An 18,151-nucleotide genomic window follows, 5' to 3' on the forward strand; every position below is an offset into this window, starting at 1 on the left:
CGCCCAGTGGAAAGGAGCAGGAGGGGACTGATTTTCTGGAAAGCTTATCGCAGTGCCATTTTTCAGATGTGCTTCCAGAAACTGTTTGGTATTAGTTCAAGGTGAACACTGGTGTTTATTTCACTTCCCTCTCATGGTTCACCCAGGCATACACTGTCTTTGGAGGACACAAATGGGAAACAAACTGTTTTTCCCCATGAGCAGGGCTCTCTTTGGGGGAGGTTGGGCTTTGTTTGTGTTCACTATATTCCCAGGTTTAGTTCCCTCTCTTGAGTTCAGGCCTAAGGATCCCCAGATTGTAAAACACTGAGTTCATGTGGCAGGAACTTACTGCTGGCCACAGAGCTAAGCATGATGGGAGCGATTCCAGCAAGAGTGTGCTGAACTTTCACCCCTCATGCTGTTTTCAGCTGTCCTTGAAATATAGGGTAGTTTAGAAAGCCTCAGTCAATTTCCCAAAGGGCAATATTTAAAATGAGGCACAATTGTAATAGAGTTGCATGGTTACCAAAAACACTCCAGAGTTTTACAGTGGGAAATAGCTGAGACTGCCCATTGGGAAATGTGCATAAGAAGGGAGTCCTTTAAAACCTGTTCTGATTTTCCTGTCCTGGCTCTGCTTTCTTTGTCATCATTTTTTGCGTGTTGTTCTTGAACTAGTAAGTAGCTTTGGGATACTGTTATGGTTGGAGTTTTTAACGATGGATCCCATTATTCCCTCTTGTGACCTATAATTCTGAGATGCCTGCCCCCTAGGTTGGGTGGAGGGCAGACTCCTGCTAAAGAGGACAGAAAGGATACTTTGGCTTTTTATCAGCAGGGTCTAGTTTGTAGGAGGTGCTGACATGCCCCGACATGTCTCTTTTCCTGTCAGTTTGTGGGAAACCAGCCAGATCAAAGAATGGCCTATTATTTTGATGCATATAGGTTCAGAACTCTTCTCCCAGGGTGCCGAGTGCACAGGCTTGGTCTCTGCTTGTGCAGGGCACAGAGCAGCTGTCCTCGCCCACAGCCCAGCATAGCTCAGCTGCCTGTTGGGTATGTGGGGCTTTGGAGCAGTGAACTCACTGGCCCTTGCATCTTGGAAGATGAGGACCTGCAGCAGTCAGGCAGGCTGCAGGCCAGGCACTGAAATTGAGCATTTTGTGCAAAGTGGGTCATGCTGTTCCCATGATCCTGGATCACTAGGCAAAGTGTCAAGTGTTTTTGCAGGGCCCCATGCCTCCCGTTCCTTTAGAAAAGTACAGAAGACTATAGCTTGGCCCGCAAGCCACTCAACAAGTGCCCAGTTTACCCAGCAGAGTGGGCCAACCCAGCCTAGCAGAGAAGAATTCATCTGCCGAGACCTTTTGTACTGTTGATGTGGCGCAGCAGATGAGGTTCAGCGAGGCAGAGGGGGATGAAAAGGGTGTGTTGCTGGCAAGTGCACTGCAGCCAGGAGACTGAGGGAACCCAGGCATTGAGCAGTGAAGGATTGGTATCCACCTCTGTTCCCAACTGTTGGCCACGTGCTCTGTGCAAGGTGTGCCATGCGACTGACTGTCCTGTCCATTGCTGAGCAAGGCCTGCGCGCTGGGCAGGGAATGGAGGACAGAAGAACTCCTACCCCTGTCCTGGCCAAGTGCACCCTGGCCTCAGGGCCATTGTGCTTCTCTGTCCCTCTGAGTGGAACACCCACTCCTTCTCTTGATGGACGTATGGCTTGCTTTTGTCATTCATGCCCACGCTGTGTTGCCATCTTACTACAGGGCAGCCTTCTCTTAACTCCATTTTCTAAAATAAATCCCACTCCATGTTTCCCCTGCTTTTTTTTCTTGTTAACAATTATTTCACATATCATATACACGTGTGTACTGCCTGTTATTAATACAGCAGTCTGCTCATATCCATGGGGGATATGTTCCAAGAACCCCAGTGGATGCCTCTGGAACCCTGTTTACACTGTTTTTTCCGATACAGACGTACTATGATGAACTTCAACCATTTTGCCTAAGGGAAGCACTTTATTGTTTCTCTTTGGCAACTCCAAATTGCTAGCAGCACTATTCTTTGTAAAATAAGGCTACTTGAATACAAGCACTGTGATACTCTGACAGTCAGTCTGGTAAGTGAGAAGCTACTAAGTGACTGTTGGGAGGGTAGCATATACAGCGTGGATATGCTGGACACAGAATAAGTTATGTCCCAGGAAGACATGACTTATCAGGTGTGATTTTCTCATATAACTCAGAATGGCGTGCAGTTTAAAACTTATGAATCATTTCTGGAATTTTCAGGTAGTATTTTTGGACTGCTGTTGACTGCAGGTAACTGAGACTTTAGCTTATGTGTTCACAGAATTTCTTTCTTCCCTGGCCTGGAAGTTTGACTTGTTCCCTGCTATATTCCCTACAGTCCCAGTGCCTGGGACATGGTGTAGGCACTTAATGAGTGTGTAGTATGAATGCATGGTGTAGAGATGTGTTTCTGATAGGCGGAAACATGGCATTGCGCTGAGTAAATGAAACAAGGAGACCTTGGGTGAAGATGTTTCTTGCTAATTTGTAAAAACAAACAGCCTTGACTGGGAACAGACTGTACTACATGTCCAGTTGTGAGAGTTTGGAGAAAATATTTAGCGCGTCATCCCAGAGTTGGGCCTGTGTTCTAGGGGCCACTTTTTCCTACCCTTTGCCCATTTTCATCATAGACCTTTCAGAAGCACAAGCAGCTCTTTGAAAAGTATGGTTCTTGTTATTTCCACGTGGCCTTTTTTGTTGGCCTATGTTAATTGTGCAAAGTGAGAGGTTTCATTGTGATGTTTCTGGACACACATGTACACATATCTGTTCTTTTAAAGAATGTTTTGCTGCTTTTTCAATGTGTTCCTGAGTTTGATTGTGAAAAGTTCTGCAAAGCCAAGAGAAGAATTCTCAAGCTGACAACAAGTGTACCTTTCCTGGCCAAATCTCCTCTTCCACGTGCTTTTGTAGTGCAAAGATTTCTTTCTACGAAGTCAAAAGAGTGCTCCTGTGTGCGCCAGCTCCCGCAGGGGCTGTGTTGTTGAAGATGGGTTTGAGCAGGTTCTTTGGACAGGTGGTTTGTGGAAGGACTCTTCAGTGTCTCTGGTGCTAAATTCCACAGCCTCTTTTGGTAGCCTGCTGCTGGGTCGTGCTATTGAGCTGAAATTTCATCTTCTGTTCAGTCAGGCTGCTTTTTTCCTGCCAGGCTAGCCTAAATTCTCACATTGGACTATTGTCCTTGTAATAATGGGTCATTTACAGCAATGCCTGGGCCTTTACTGCCACCCCCCCAATCCACTAATGCTCTCCTGCACTCACCAGTCTGTATTGTCATTTTAAACATTTCTTCACTTGTTTCCAGCTTTTCAATATCCTTTACATAGAAATTGAAACTAGTCGCAAGCCCTCTGAAAAGCCTCTCAGTTAAAAAGGATGAATGATTCCCATATTGTTAGCACTGTTCCTGACGTTAGATCCCAAAAGATCAATACTTGGATTTTTAACGGCATTGTGTTATACGTGCAGCTGTGTCACCGTGTGCCATTTGAATATCTGCTATTTGCACATAGGATGTTTTTGGTTTACTGCGTCTGGCTTCTGGGAGTGTTTTCTTGCACCTTTACGTTCATCCCTGCTTGGGGATCTTTGTACACAGTAAATACTTGATCCTGTCATATTTAATGAGCACATTCACTTTAGCCCCGGCTTTTATCTGTTTCTGGGTTTTGTATATTTCAGGAGTTCCTCTCCTGAGGGTTGTCATCTTCCCCTGTTGCTGTTTCCCTAGGGGTGTATTTAGGGCTGAGATTGGACATTGTGGGGTATTATAATGACTGGGTGCTCACTGATGGCGTGCGGTGGACAGGGACCAGGGACGGGTTAGCGATCCTCCGTGCACAGGACAGTGATGGCCTCAACTCGGAAAGCTGAACAGACAGACAGCCATGGATGGTTTGCAGTATTGGTCAGGGAGCAGGTGACAGACATACCATGAGGGCTCACCACGTGCCCTACATTGCTTTAAAGGCCTTCAGTGTGTCAGATTGCTTGCTCTTCTTAATCTGAGAGGCAGTCACTTTACAATACTCCCATTTCACAGACAGGAGATTAAATAACCACATTGCTAGTAAGTAGGGAAAAATAGGTTTCAAATCCTGTCTTTATTTATTTATTTATTTATTTACAGTACTGGGGTTTGAACTTGGGGCCTTATGCTTATGCTTACTAGGCATGTGCTCTGCCACACCTCCACCCTTCTTATTCAGTCACTGTCTTCAGATGGAGTCCATGCTTTTTGCTCTGGCTGGCCTTGCTCTGTGATCCTTCTACCTATGCCTCTACAGTGGCTGGGTTTATAGGCATGAGCCCCTGAGCCTGGCTCTCTTTTTTTTTTTTTTTTTAATCCCTATGTGCATACAATGTTTAGGTCATTTCTCCCCCCTTCCCCCGCCCCCTCCCTTACCCCCGCCCCTTCCCCCTCGATACTCAGCAGAAACTATTTTGCATTTATCTCTAATTTTGTTGTAGAGAGAGTATAAGCAATAATAGGAAGGAACAACGGTTTTTGCTAGTTGAGATAAGGATAGCTATACAGGGAGTTGACTCACATTGATTTCCTGTGCGTGGGTGTTACCTTCTAGGTTAATTCTTCTTGATCTAACCTTTTCTCTAGTTCCTGGTCCCCTTCTCCTATTGGCCTCAGTTGCTTTAAAGTATCTGCTTTAGTTTCTCTGCATTAAGGGCAACAAATGCTAGATAGTTTTTTAGGTGTCTTACCTATCCTCACATCTCCCTTGTGTGCTCTCGCTTTATCATGTGATCAAAGTCCAATCCCCTTGTTGTGTTTGCCCTTGATCTAGTGTCCGAATATGAGGGAGAACATATGATTTTTGGTCTTTTGGGCCAGTGAACCTGGCTCTCTTATACAGAGCTCAGCACTGAACCACTTACCTGCCAGCTAAAGTTATGCCTTTACATTTGCTTAAAGCCCCGTCAAGCTTAACACCTGATTACTGTACATCTAATGTGGCCTGTTGTTAAAGTAGTAAGAATTACCCATTAGAGCTGGGCACTGGTGGCTCACACCTGTAATCCTAGCTACTTGGGAGACTGAAATTGGGAGAATTACAGTTTAAGGCTAACCTGGGAAATAGTTCATGAGACACCATCTCCAAAATAACCAGAGGAAAATGGACTGAAGATGTGACTCAAGCAGTAGAGCACCTGCTTTGCAAGAACAAAGCCCTGAGTTCATATCCTAGTCCCACCAAAAAGAAAATGCCCATAAGATAATAAGATCTCAATTTCAGATGATTTGGAGGACAGTAGATCTGTCCCTATAGCGAGCAGTTTGCCCATCAGTTCCTCAGTCCTGTAGTCAGGTCCTTTGTTTCAGAAGTGACCCAGCGCTGAGGTTGTGTAGCTAAGAGGTAAAAGGTGACTGTCCTGGATGGGTGAGACCTTTCATGGCTTCTGCCACAGATTGAGGGAGTGTCTTGCCCAGGTCCCCCCTCAACCAGAAAAGCTATCCAGACAGAACCCAAGGAACTACTTCCTTTAAGACATCACCGGCAGTTCCTCCTATCTCTTTCTCACATCCTGGCTGGATTGCTTTAGTTTTAATTACTGGAGTCATCAGATAATTTCATGGAAAGAGTAGTTTATCCTGAAATTAGCCAAAGAATATATATGCTTCAGTATAACAAGCCAAGGAAGATGAGAAATGTCACTTAGTGATTAACAGCTTTGTTAATAAAACTGACTTTGCCTTTGCCCTTGAATCCTATAATATTGGTGGGGGTTTTTTTCTATAGAGAAAAGAAAGTTGGTAATGTGTGCCTACTATCTTTAGTAAAGAAACCCTATGAATAAAATAAAAATTAAAAAAAAAGAAACCCTAGGCAGTATGCGCATGAAAAGCTGTTTAGACACCCTCTATATGCAAATCTTTTCTTAAATGAGAGGGAAAGAGAGGGAGATATAAAATCTTAGAAGATGGAGGTAAACATGTAACTACTGTCTCCAGGATACAGTGTTAAATGAAACAAGTGCCTTCCTAAGTCTTAGGTACTATGGTACCCACAGCCAGAATGTACTTTATGTCACAGCTGAGTGCATCATACTCCAAATATAATGCAATGAAGCTTAAGTTCTATGAAATCCTATTTATAAATTCTCTCAGTGGCAAATCACTTTGGTTTGGTATTATGATAGCTTCTTACTATTATTTTAATGCTGAGTTGATGTGATCATCTACTTATGGGTTGTAACCCCAACTTATTAAAATCCTATTTAGCATGACCATTTTGTGCTCAAAAGGGTAACTCTGGAAGACTTCACTCAGGTATTGCCACTAGCTTCCTTCTTGCAGCTGAGGGTTTGTGGCTGGAGGAGCATGATGGGATGCTTACCCTGTTTTTTGATGTTTAATAGTCTAAGTTTTTACTGTAGACAATGAAGTACTTTACAGTCATAATAAACAAAATGACAAGCAAGGATACCACCTCTTTGTCTTGGCCTCCCATTCCCTGATGGGCTCCTCCTGCCTTTGTTGATGCGTCTTGTTGGGCAGATCTTCATCTGCTGACTTTCATCCCAGTTCTACTTCCCCCCCACCAAGGTTCAGTTTCACAGGAAGATTTTTTTATGGAACTGAGAAAAGCAGTTCAGAAAACTGGCACTTCATTTAGAGAGTGAATTCACAGGATTGTGTCTTCCTTTTTGGTGTTCAAATTAGAACTAGCACATAAGTTACTTTTGAGAGTTTAAAAAAAATTTTGGTTTGACATGAATTTAACCTTGTCCATTGCTTATTCTTTGAAAATAATTTGTTCTTGTTATTTATGAAAAAATACTATATAAAAAGCATTTTGAGTGGAGACTAATCAGCATCTTCTCTTCTCTTTTCTTTCTTAATAGGTTTCAGAATGGAAAATTTTGATGCATCCCTCAGTACCTATTTCAGGGCATGGCTGGGCCCCCGAGGTAAGGCAGCTTTTGGTTTTGCTCAACCTCCGTGGCCCTCATCCCATGCTCTGTATATAGCCACTTGTGAATATAGCATGAGGAGATTATGGAAAATGTTAGCGTTTTCTGTGATAAGATCAAAACTTTACCTCGGGTAACAAGGGGCTAGGCAAAGTCCTCTGGCAGCTGTGCACCTGGGGGCAGAGGCACAGCTGCTGTCAGCCACCTGCCGACTTCAGCTAGCGATCAGGTCAGGCTGCAGAGCTTATAGCCCGAGAATGCCACAGGTTTCACCACTGGTGATGGTGTTTTCTCTCAGTTCCTGTGCATCTCTGAAAGAAGCTGGTTTCCAAAACGCACTGCTACAGTCAAATTTCAAAACTCTTCCTCTTTCACAATTGTGAGTGGGTTTTTTTTGGAGGCAGATTTTTACTGTGTTACCCATACTGGCCTTGAACTCCTGAGCTCAAGTGATCCTCCCACCTCAGTCTCCCAAGTTCTAGGACTATAGGAGTGTGTTACCACACCTGAGTGAACACACACACACACACACACACACACACACACACACAGCACTGGGGATCAAACCCAAAGCTTCATGCATCCTAGGCAAGTGCTCTACCACTGAGCTGAGACCATAAGGGCAATTTAATTTCTTTGATTGACACATATTTTAGCATGTATTTAATTGTACAGAGTAATGGGTTTCATTTTGATATTTTAATTCATGCATACAGTATACTTGAGTCATTTTCTTCTCCTCTTTAACCCTCTCTTTCCCATCCCTGCCCCATCCCCTTCCATACCTCTAACAGTTCTTAAGGATTTTGTAACATCCTTTCACCTTTTGTCAGATCACCCATAAATAATTGGACCTGAACTCTCTTGTTATACTTCTCTTAGTCTTTTTCACTCTTTAGAAAGAAAATCATCTTCCTCTTGTCTGCTTTTAATTTCATCTACAATGTCTTCTCCTGTCTTCTCTAGAAAGAAGGAACTTCTTAGGTTCACTGTGACAAAATATCTGAGAAAAATAACTTAAAGGAAAGATTTGTTTTGCCTCATGGTAGGAAGGACAGTGAGCAGGTGAGCAGCAAAACTGCTCAGTGCAGGGTGGCCAGGAGGCAGAGAGAGGGAGAAGGCACAAGATATACCCCACCCCACCCCAGTGACCTCCTTCCTCCAACTAGACCCACCTCCTGTAGTTCCTACCCCTCTTATTAATCTATTCAGTTATGAACTTATCAATGGATAATTTGTTGATGAGACCAGAGTCCTCACAGTGCCGTCACTTACCAAATGTGCCACCTCTGAACAAGAAATGAAGACTGGCTGTTAGTTTCCAAGTGAGCATATTCTTCACTGAACCTCTGCTTCTCCTGCGAGCTCAGGGGAGAAGCAGTGGAGCAAGGAGCAAGATGGTCCAGCCAGAAGAGAGTGCTGGCCATTTGCTACTGGCAGCTACTTGGGCCTGTTTTCTTCCTCTTTTCCCTTGCCCCTGCCTAGGAAAGAGGATGGAGAGGAGGCCTCTTCTATACCAGTAGTTCCCTTGAATCAGTGAGTCTCTCTCTCAAGGTAGCTCCTTCTTAAATGCCTTGAATAGTCCCTATCTGATGAGACTACACCACCATCATGTTTTGTTTTTATCACTGTCCCTCTACTATAGACTTTGCCCCCACAGTGGACACTGCCTTTGTAGTCAGGACCAGTGTCACTAACCTGGCTAAGTAGCACATTTCCTGAGTCTGACACACTGGGCACACTTGCTGCCAATCCACTGAGTGGAGTGCTATCTCAAGGGTTTCATGATCCCATGTGTCACTGGGAAATTTAGCCTCCTCCTTACTTTTTCTTTTAGATTCTCTGGAAACCATGTTTTTGTTGTTTTATTTAGCAAAAACCATGACTGATAGACATTATTATTCAGAACAATGTAACAAGGAGCTTCCCTTGTTTGATGCACATTGGAGATCCATGATTCCTCTTCTCCTTTGTCAGGATCAAAGACTTTAACACCAAGTGCTCTGGGTTGAGGGTGTAGCTGAGTGGTTGAGAGCCTGCCTGGCATGTGCAAGGCCCTGGCTTCACTTCCCAGCACCACATGATTTTATGTAATCATCATTAGAGAAGGTTTTTCAGTGAACTTTTGGTTATTTTCATATGTACCTTATTAATCACTGAATATTTTCCTTCTGTTGTTTTTAGATACCCGAGTAAAAGGGTGGTTTCTTCTGGACAATTATATACCTACATTTGTCTGCTCTGTCATTTACCTACTCATTGTATGGCTGGGACCTAAATACATGAAGAATAGACAGCCGTTCTCTTGCCGGGGAATTTTAGTGGTATATAACCTTGGACTCACCTTGCTGTCTCTCTACATGTTCTATGAGGTAGGCAATGGTTAATGGGGGCTTCTGTTCCCTTAAACGTACTTGTGTGGCAGTCCTGAATTGTGTCCCTAAATGAGGAAAGGCAGTTGCCAGGGTGGAGGGAGAGGTGGGGAAGCAGGCCTGTCAGCACCTTGTTTTAAAATTGGTTCTTCAGAATGACAGAGTTTGTCCAACACCTTCTGTATAAACACCTTCACAAATATTTAAAAGCCTTTGCTGTTGATTCTTTTGTTACTTACGTTTATGTGATATTCAGAATTAAATAGCTTTAAAAATACTTTCTTGTGAACAAAATAGAGTGGAAAAATGAGCAAATGTGAAAAACAGATCTGTAAGCATTTCATTATTAGGCACTTAATAAAGAGCATGTTTCTTGCATGGAAGTGGGAAGGAAGGAAGTGGGTGGTACTTGTGCTTGGTAAGTTTTGTGATAATTCAGTTTCTGTCCTCATCCGATAACTTGTCAAATCTCACAAGTTTTTAAAATCTAAGAAGAGAAAAGTGGATGGCAAAAGAGCCTCTTTTAGGTTTTGAACGGCCTGTGCAAGTTACTTCTTTTATGTGACTGGTATATTGGAAATAGAATTTAGATGCCCTTCAAGTAAATGTTTTAGTTTAAATAAAAATACAAACCAAGTTGGAATCAACATTTTGGGTCTCCCTATTTTGCAAGGGATAGTAACACGGCCTGAGTAACTAACAGGAGACAAAAGGCGCCCTCCAGGGCTGACACAGTTTATAAATGGGCCCTAGGAAAGGACTGTATTTTCCAGGCTCACAGCACTAATTGAGTCATCTTGGGCAGAGAAGTAAGCTGTGCATAAAGCAAACATGTTCACACACTCCTTTTCTCATGGCTTTAATTCCCTGAGGGTCAGCAAAGAGGAGGCTGAGGGAGCAGAAATGATCATGAATCTTAAGTCATGTAAGAGGTGAAGGGCATGAAGGGTCACTCTCCCTCAGCCTCTGCCTGTGGTCTTGTTCCCTGACTGTGTGCATGTGGCATGTGCAGAGTGTGTGCAGGTGTGTGAGCTTGTGGAAAAATGCTGCAGTTTGTCATCGAAGGTGCCATAGCTGTGAGAGACCTGTTTCCTGTGTTCCCATGTAAGGTTTCATAAGCCAAGGTGCAGATTCTGTAACTAGAAGGGTAGATGCTTTTATGCTTGATACTCCAAGAAATGCTTACCGTTCCTTTTTGCTTTTTTCTGTCCTGTTCTAGAGTGAAAGCAGTGTAATTAGCCTGGGGATGGAGACTGCAGCCCTGCAGGCGGGGGAAGGGCACAGGCGTGACTCCTGGCCCCAAGGGACAGAGCTGCAGCAGCTGTCGGGTTCTTCAGAGCAAACTGCTTACGCGCCCGTAATCAATAGATGATAGAACCATTTCTTTAAGAAAGCTTTTATAGTTTATGATTATACACTGTATTCTAGAGAAAAAAATGTAAGATGATAAATCTTAGAGAACTTAAGCATTTGCCTTAGATGTTTCTCAAGCCCTAGAGATAGAGCTGTAACTTCATAATTTAACCTCTTTTACACAGGCACTACCCTGGTAAAGAAGACAAGAAAATTACTGTATAGGTCGATGCTCAATGCATTTGTACAAATGGGCGGGAGGGGGAAGAGGAGTCCCTAAACAACCTGAAAAAGAAAGGACAGAATTTTCGTCTGTGTACTTGGTGAGAACAATGGAAGGTTTTGAGTCATGAAAGCACTGAATGTAGAAATTTAAGAAATACTCAAGGGGAGGAAAATCACGTGGTTTTTTTTCCCTTGGCAGTAGTGGGGTTTGAACTCAGGGCTCTATACTCTTGCTGTAGACAGGTACTCTAATGTTTGAGGCATACCTCTAGCCTGGAAAGTTACATTTTTAACTCATAATTGAGGTGACATAGGGGGTGATAGACAAGTAAGCAATAGTTTTTATATTAAGGTTATAAAACATTTCCAGGTCAGATATGTCTGTTGAGAATTAGCCTGGGGCTCCAAGTGAGACGGAAATGACTTTGATTTTTGCCTGTGTTTCCATAGCCACATGAGCCCCATCAGTAACACCACTGTAGTGTGTCCCTTGCCAAGTTTTGGATTTCATTTTCATTCCAGGCTTTTCTTTTTCACTTAACATTTCTTCTCTGTTGAATACCGAGACTCAAGAAAGCAGTCCTGTTTTCCAACAAGTGAAATGAGGAGATCACAGCCTCTCGTTTTAGAGAAATGACCCATGAGGTGGAGCGGTTTGTCTGTGGTCACACACCTGTGCAGAGTCAGGCAGAGCAGTCTTTATTTACTTTTCTGCTTATCTTCATATTTGGGCCTGTAAAGAATTTTTAAAGTAAATAAGTAGTCACTGGTATTTTTGTTTATTTAATTCTGTGACATAAATTCACAGTTGGCTCGCCAAGTTCTGGGTGGATACAAGGAAAATTAAATCACTTTAAGGAGACAGAGGGAAGTCTTAAGACAAGGGAAATGTGGAAATGAAGGCTGGCGGAGTGTCCCAAGTGGTAAGAGCACCTGTCTACCAAGCATGAGGCCCTGAGTTCAAACCCCAGTGCCACCAAAAAGAAAAAGAAAAAAAAAAAAGGAAGTAAAAAGGGGAGTCAGTGAGACTTTAAAGTTAGTGGAGTGAGCTGGGCATGCAAGTTCACATCTGTAATCCCAGTGTTCGAGAGGAGAGGCAGGAGGATCGTGAGTTTGAGGCCAGCCTTGGCTGCATAATAGGACTCTCAAAAAAAAAAAGGTGGAATGGAAATAATTCAAGTTCTAAAACTATGAAACTGAGTTCAAAATGTAGAAGGAATATAGACTTGGTCATAGTTTATGCTTTCAGTAGAAAAAAAGGTATTGCTTTAATTATCTCATTAACTTAGTGCTTATTTCTGGGGGTGGGAAGGGTCAGATTCATGATTTTTGAAGTATATTTCAAGAGTGGTCTATTTTAGTTTGTAAGTAGAGGCTTTTACAGTAGGCTTTTAGCTTTTGCTTGCTAACTTAAGTGTTGTCTACAGTCACCTTCAGTGGTAAAGATTCAGAAATAAAACTGCAAGTTATAGAAGAAAAACTTAGTTTGCATTAGTTACTCAGCCCTGTAAAACAGCAGTCTTATAGCAAACAAAAAACAAACTCATGTGCCCTCCTCCCCCGAGTTTCAGAAGACATTTCACCCAAATAGAAGCTCAGCTGTTTTTCAAACTATCCACATGTCTTCCTCTTATCCCCAAGTGCCAAGGCAAGAACCCCTTCTGCATGTTGCCAACTGTGTTTTCCTGTTCTGTGTACCTACCCAGCTGGACCCACCCAGCAAGCTATGAAAGCCACTTGTGATCCTTTGTGTGATCCTTTGTCAGAGTGTTACACGTGCGTTCCCTCCTGGCAGCCGCTTTGTTCTCATTTTTGATGTGTCTGCACTTCTCCCACTGTGCCTCTGACCCCCGTCGTCCCTACACAGAGAGCATCTAATTGTGTGGTTTGTCACAGTCCTGGAGGGTGAAGTCCGATTGATCAGCCTGTGCCTCACACAGTGAGCCTTAAGACTCCAGCAGCTGCTGGGGAGGCAGGTCCGTGTTGTACAGTGCCTGGCTTTGATCACCCCAGGGTACTGTCCTGAGTGCTCAGGAGGAGGCACTCTGGGCTTCCTTAGCTCTGCTCCAACTCCATGCACACCTGGCTCTTTCATCCCTCAGGGCCTCTACCCCTTAGAAACTCCACTCCTCTCAGGCCTCCTGTCGCATCTCCTAGATCTCATTTCCAGGACTCTGTGCAGGGATCCAGCGCCTTTGTGAAGTTCTGAGGATGAGGACTATAATTTCTTGTTAGTCTCTGTGGCCTTTCTGTTATTGCCAGGGAGCATGACATCTTCCTCTCCCTTGAAGTGCTCGCCTTAGATCCATCCCTCCCTACCAATCACTGACTGAAGAGTCACTGACTTACGAGATGGCTGTGTTTAAGGTCCCTTGACATCTTTTCATTCCTACTGTTACCTGGCTGATTTGTCAACCAAACGTATCCTAAGTGTTAAGATCAGAAAAAAAAAACAAACCTCAGAAATACATTTTTATGTTATTTAGCAATCAAAGATAAATCAGAGGTTACAAACGGTTACTTTTCTTCCATTGCAGTTAGAACTGTATGTTGTGAATGGTGTAAGAGAAATCTTTCCGATATTCATAATATTTAAAGTTTAGGGTAAAAAAGATTTATTGCTGGGTATGTGGATCTGACTTGGCATAAGTTCAAGCTTTTATTTCTTCCCCTTTGCAATTTTTATTTTAAATTATAATTTTGGATTATTCAAAAATACTTAATCAAAATCATATAAATATTTATGAGCCTAACAGATGTTGATGTTTTCCTGGGATTTTGTTGTTATTGTTGAGTATGAATTTGTGGGGTTGTTTAGCTCAGTGGCAGAATGTGTACTTATGCACAGGCCCTGGGTTCAGTCTCCAGCATTGAAGTAAGCAAATAAACAAATAGGAAAACACATCTAAGACTCAGCCTCTTCATAGATGTAACTCTCTTCTAAAGTTTACATGTTTCATACTGCTTATACTCTTTCGAATAACTTTGCACTCAATGTTACATCTTAAAATTTAACTGTTCTGCATAATTTTAGCATTAGAATTGTATCATTTTATCCATGTTTCTTTGAATGGAAAGGTAGGCTGTTTTATATAAGTATTTCCTTGTGTACGTGTGATCATTTTGGTTTTTTTTTCCCCCAACAGGGACACATGTAGGTGTTCAATGACTAGATCTAAGTGCCTTGTCTTTTAATGAGGAAATTTAACCTATTTTCACTTAAATGATAAATGTTGTTATAGAGTAATTTCTATAACCTTTTTTGAATTTAACTAGTTTGTTTGTTTGTTGGTACTGGGGATTTGAACCCAGGATCTTGCACTTACTAGGCAAGTGCTGTACCATTTGAGCTACACTCTCAGCCCCGTGTGTGTGTTTTCTTTGTTCCTTTTTCTCCTTTCCAGCTTTTTTGTTCATCACTGTTTTTCATTTTACTGATTTGAAAGTTATCCATCCCAATTTCATCACTTCAATGATAAGTTTTTAACATGCATCCTTGAGTTCATAAAGCCTAAGATGAATCGATATTTCCATTGTCCTGAACAATACAGAGACTTTAAAAGATTTTGGCTCTCATCCCTCCAGTCTTCTGTGTTCTCATTGTCAAGTGTTTAGGTCCACTTTTTTTTTTTAAGGTCCTGAACAATCATTATTATAGCAATCATTGTTTAACTGGTTTCCCTTTACTCGCTATTGATCTGCGAAATCCATTTTCTCCTTTCAAATTCATCATCACCTTGTTCTGAAGTAGTTTTCTTCTTTGTGGGGCAAATTCAACCTCTGGGCATCTTTTTGTCTCTATACTTAATATTTAACAGAGCATAGAATTGTAGATTAACAGTTGTTTTTTTCAAGGATTGTTTCAGAGACCTTTGCCAAGCCCCCCCATTTTTAGGTTAACTGACCATATATCTTTTACTTCTGCAAGTTCACTGCTTGTTCATTTTTAATTCCCTATCATGGAAACATTGAGGATTTTGTCTCCATGATATCAATATGCATTTAACAGTGGTCTCCAAACTTAGCCATTGGCTCAAATGCTGCTTTTTAAAAGTAGTCTTTATTTTTTTTATTAAAAAATTTTATTATCATATTATGGTTGTACTGGGGGTACATTGTGACATTTACAGAAGCTCTTACAATATATCATAGTTGAATTCACCCCTTCTGACACTCTCCTTTATCCCCTCTCCCCACATTCCTGGAGTAGTTTCCACATATCTTTAAAAAGTTTGCTTACAGTTTCATCTGTGAGGTAGCTTCTTAAATAATAATTAAGAATATGTTAAACTTCTTAAAAAAAAGATTTATTAAATCTCCTAGGTAAGCATAGTAAACTAGTATTGCTGGGTTATCTCAGATAAGCCTGCCTCCCCAAGTAAGAGAAAGATTTTGAAGGAACTTTCAAAGCTTTTCAAAGAGCCAAATTCCTCTTTCCTGAAGATTAATTTTGGGGGCAGAAATGCCTCCCGTCATGGGTTGGCACCAGTGGTGTTGGAGCTTGGGTGTGTTGGTTGTGGGGGAATTGGTTCTGCTTTGGTTGAGTTTTCACATTCGTAGAAGCCAGAGTTGTATTGGTTTTTGTTTGAATCGTCCTTTGAAGATTTCAGATGCTACTTTATTGGAAAGATGAAAGAAATGGAGTGTTTGACAGGCTGCATGTTTTTCTCATGCTTCCTAACCTGTGTAATTGTAGGGCTGTTAGGGTAGCTCCCCAGACACCTGGAGGCCCTCCCTGGCCTCTGACTCAGAGGTCCTCTCCTGGAGCCACAGTACAGTTTCTTTGGAAGCATTAGCTTCTAAACTGGCTTGTTTTTCTTCCACTTCAAGCTACTGTAGAATAGGATTTGGAAAAACAGTAAAACAACCTGTCCATTGGTTGTTGAATTCTATAAAATAATTGTTTTGTTTATTAAAATGCTTTGAAAAGGATACTTGCTCATCCACCTTTAACAGAGGTATACAAAAGTTGAAACATCTGGGCAGATCAGTATTTATAAGAAAGGCCTAAAATGACTGCCTAAAATACTTGTCACTCTTAGTCCCCTTACCACTGAAATTCCTTGCTCAGGGAGAAACTCCTCTCAGGGACTGAAAGGAAACAGTTACTTGCCCCTCATTTGTCTGATACCACTCTGAGAGGATTCTTCACCGTGGAGAGAGGAAGGGAAGCGTGCAGCCCAAACACCCTTTTCCCGTTCCCCTCTCACACAGAGGGGAGGGAAAGAATGCCTGTGCTAGAGGAGATGATTCAGGGTTGACCCAAGGCAGACCTCACTGCCCCACACTACCTGAGGACCTCTGGGACTTGGCTTTGCAGCTGGTGTAAGGAAGATGCGTGTCACTCTACAGACCCTTAATTAAAGCCGACTTGCTCTACAAAGCAAGACCCAGAAGGGAGTCAGAAGGCCATTTTTTAAATTACACAAAGAGTGCTTGGCAGGGCTCCCTTACGGTTGGAGCAACACAACCCTAGTTATGGACCTTTAGACAGTGGAAGCAGACATATGAGACATTTGGCTAGAATCATATCCAAGACTTACATAGTACATTCCTTATGCCAGGGGTACTGGGCATAGTCGCTTAAAGTTGGTTACATTATTACTATGCCTGTCCTACAGAGAGAAAGCTCCAGGAAGCCTGAACAGTAAGAAAAGGACCTCCAGCATAATAGAGCAGGGCCTGGGGCTCAGGAGATGCCAGACATACCTGTTTCAGGTTAGCCTGAAAGCAAACTGTTCTTTGCTTTTTTCTAAAGACTTCTCAAGTGTACAGGACCTGTCCTTATGACTCCACCAAGAGGAGTACGTTCAGCTATTGTCACCCAGCTGGGTCAACAGGAGAAGGGTGTTCCTGGTGATAAAGAGAAGGGGCAAAACTCTTCTGGGAGCCATAGGTATAAAATTATCTTCATGGACTTTCCAGTGCTCTGGACATGGAGTGTAAGCAAATTTGAGATTTGAAGCTACATACTTTGATTTTACTCTGTTCTATTATGGCACTGCCAAAATTGGAGCTAAATCCTAGAGGAAATGGATACTTTTAATTGCAGAGTAGCTGATGACTAATTTTAAGCTGGACATCTGCTAAGGATAAAGATGCAGCTAGAGGTCTACTTTTCCTCCATCATCCTTCATAGACAGAGTATCCCTGCTCTTGCTAAGGACTGGACAGCGAAGGTCAGAGGAGCCTGGACTCTGAAGTGCACTTGGACTGAGAGTTAGGACTTCTGAGTGTTAATCCCAGAGGTGTAGCACCAAAAGCTGTGTGTCCTGGGATGACCCATGTCACTTCTCTGTTTCCTCATTTAAAACATGCACTTGTACCAGACCTAAAATGTGCATGTTAAAACACACAGAAACAATCAAAGTTGTGAGATGGGCCACCCTCTTAGGAAAATGCTTCAGGTCCTGTGAAACAGTTGAATTCAAGGGTGGAGAGGCGGTTTTTACTGCCTTTCAATCCATGTCCGCCCAGAGGGTGGAGTCCGAGTAGCTCTCCAGCTTTTATCCTCCTTGGGAATGGGTGATCCTGTTGCTCTGGCATCTTGGGGTGCTGGGGTAAAGGAAGGGCTGAGAAGGGCCCTGAGAGTAGTGTTTTCTGTTCAGTCTTGAAGTGTTTCAGATGATCTTATTTCCCGAGATGCTTCGGTAGTATTCCAGAAAGTACCACACTGAAGGTTAGACCTCATTTGTGGTTAAATGTAATACTAGGTGGGAAATCAGCTCTCTCCATTAGGAATGGCTCATTCTGTTAATGGCTTTATCCAGGCCCAGCTGTGATGCTCCTCTGAATTTTCTTTCAGTGAAAAGATGCACAGAACCATCATTGCTTATTGAATTTGTCCCCTGAGGAGAGAAAAGTGCTTCTGCCTGTGTTTTAATTACAGCTCTTCACACGCCCCTGAACTAATTAAGGTTTGCTTTACTCCAAGGAAGGAGAACGCACATGTGGTTTTGCTTGTATCTTGGTGACTTGGGAAGAACCATGTAAATAATGCTCCCTTGTTTGTTCTTGGAGTAGTTGGTAGCATGGAGAGTTGCAAAGGTAATGGCAAAGCTGTTTGTTGTGGCCTGCATTTTCGTCCTGATACAGTCCTGCCTTCTTTTGAGCTGATTCTGCTTACACGCAGCATGAGGAACTTCCAGAGATTGAGCAGAGCAGCTTTTTGGAGAGAAGCCCTAAAGGGAAACTGTGATTAACATGACTGGG

General features: G+C 42.6%; 1 protein-coding gene across 8 annotated transcripts in view; it reads left to right on the forward strand.

The window, feature by feature from the left end:
- Elovl5 (ELOVL fatty acid elongase 5) overlaps window positions 1–18,151 on the forward strand; it is an 80,310-nt gene that overhangs the window by 43,064 nt on the left and 19,095 nt on the right. For all 8 annotated transcript variants that reach the window (XM_074081927.1, XM_074081925.1, XM_020180101.2 and 5 more), the window contains exons 2-3: window positions 6,921–6,986; window positions 9,174–9,361. In XM_074081927.1, coding sequence (XP_073938028.1) covers window positions 6,929–6,986; window positions 9,174–9,361 — 246 coding nt within the window. In that variant the 5' untranslated portion in view covers window positions 6,921–6,928. The remainder of the gene's footprint in view (window positions 1–6,920; window positions 6,987–9,173; window positions 9,362–18,151) is intronic.

Source organism: Castor canadensis, chromosome 8 (genome assembly GCF_047511655.1).
Source record: "Castor canadensis chromosome 8, mCasCan1.hap1v2, whole genome shotgun sequence".
Lineage (NCBI taxonomy): Eukaryota > Metazoa > Chordata > Mammalia > Rodentia > Castoridae > Castor > Castor canadensis.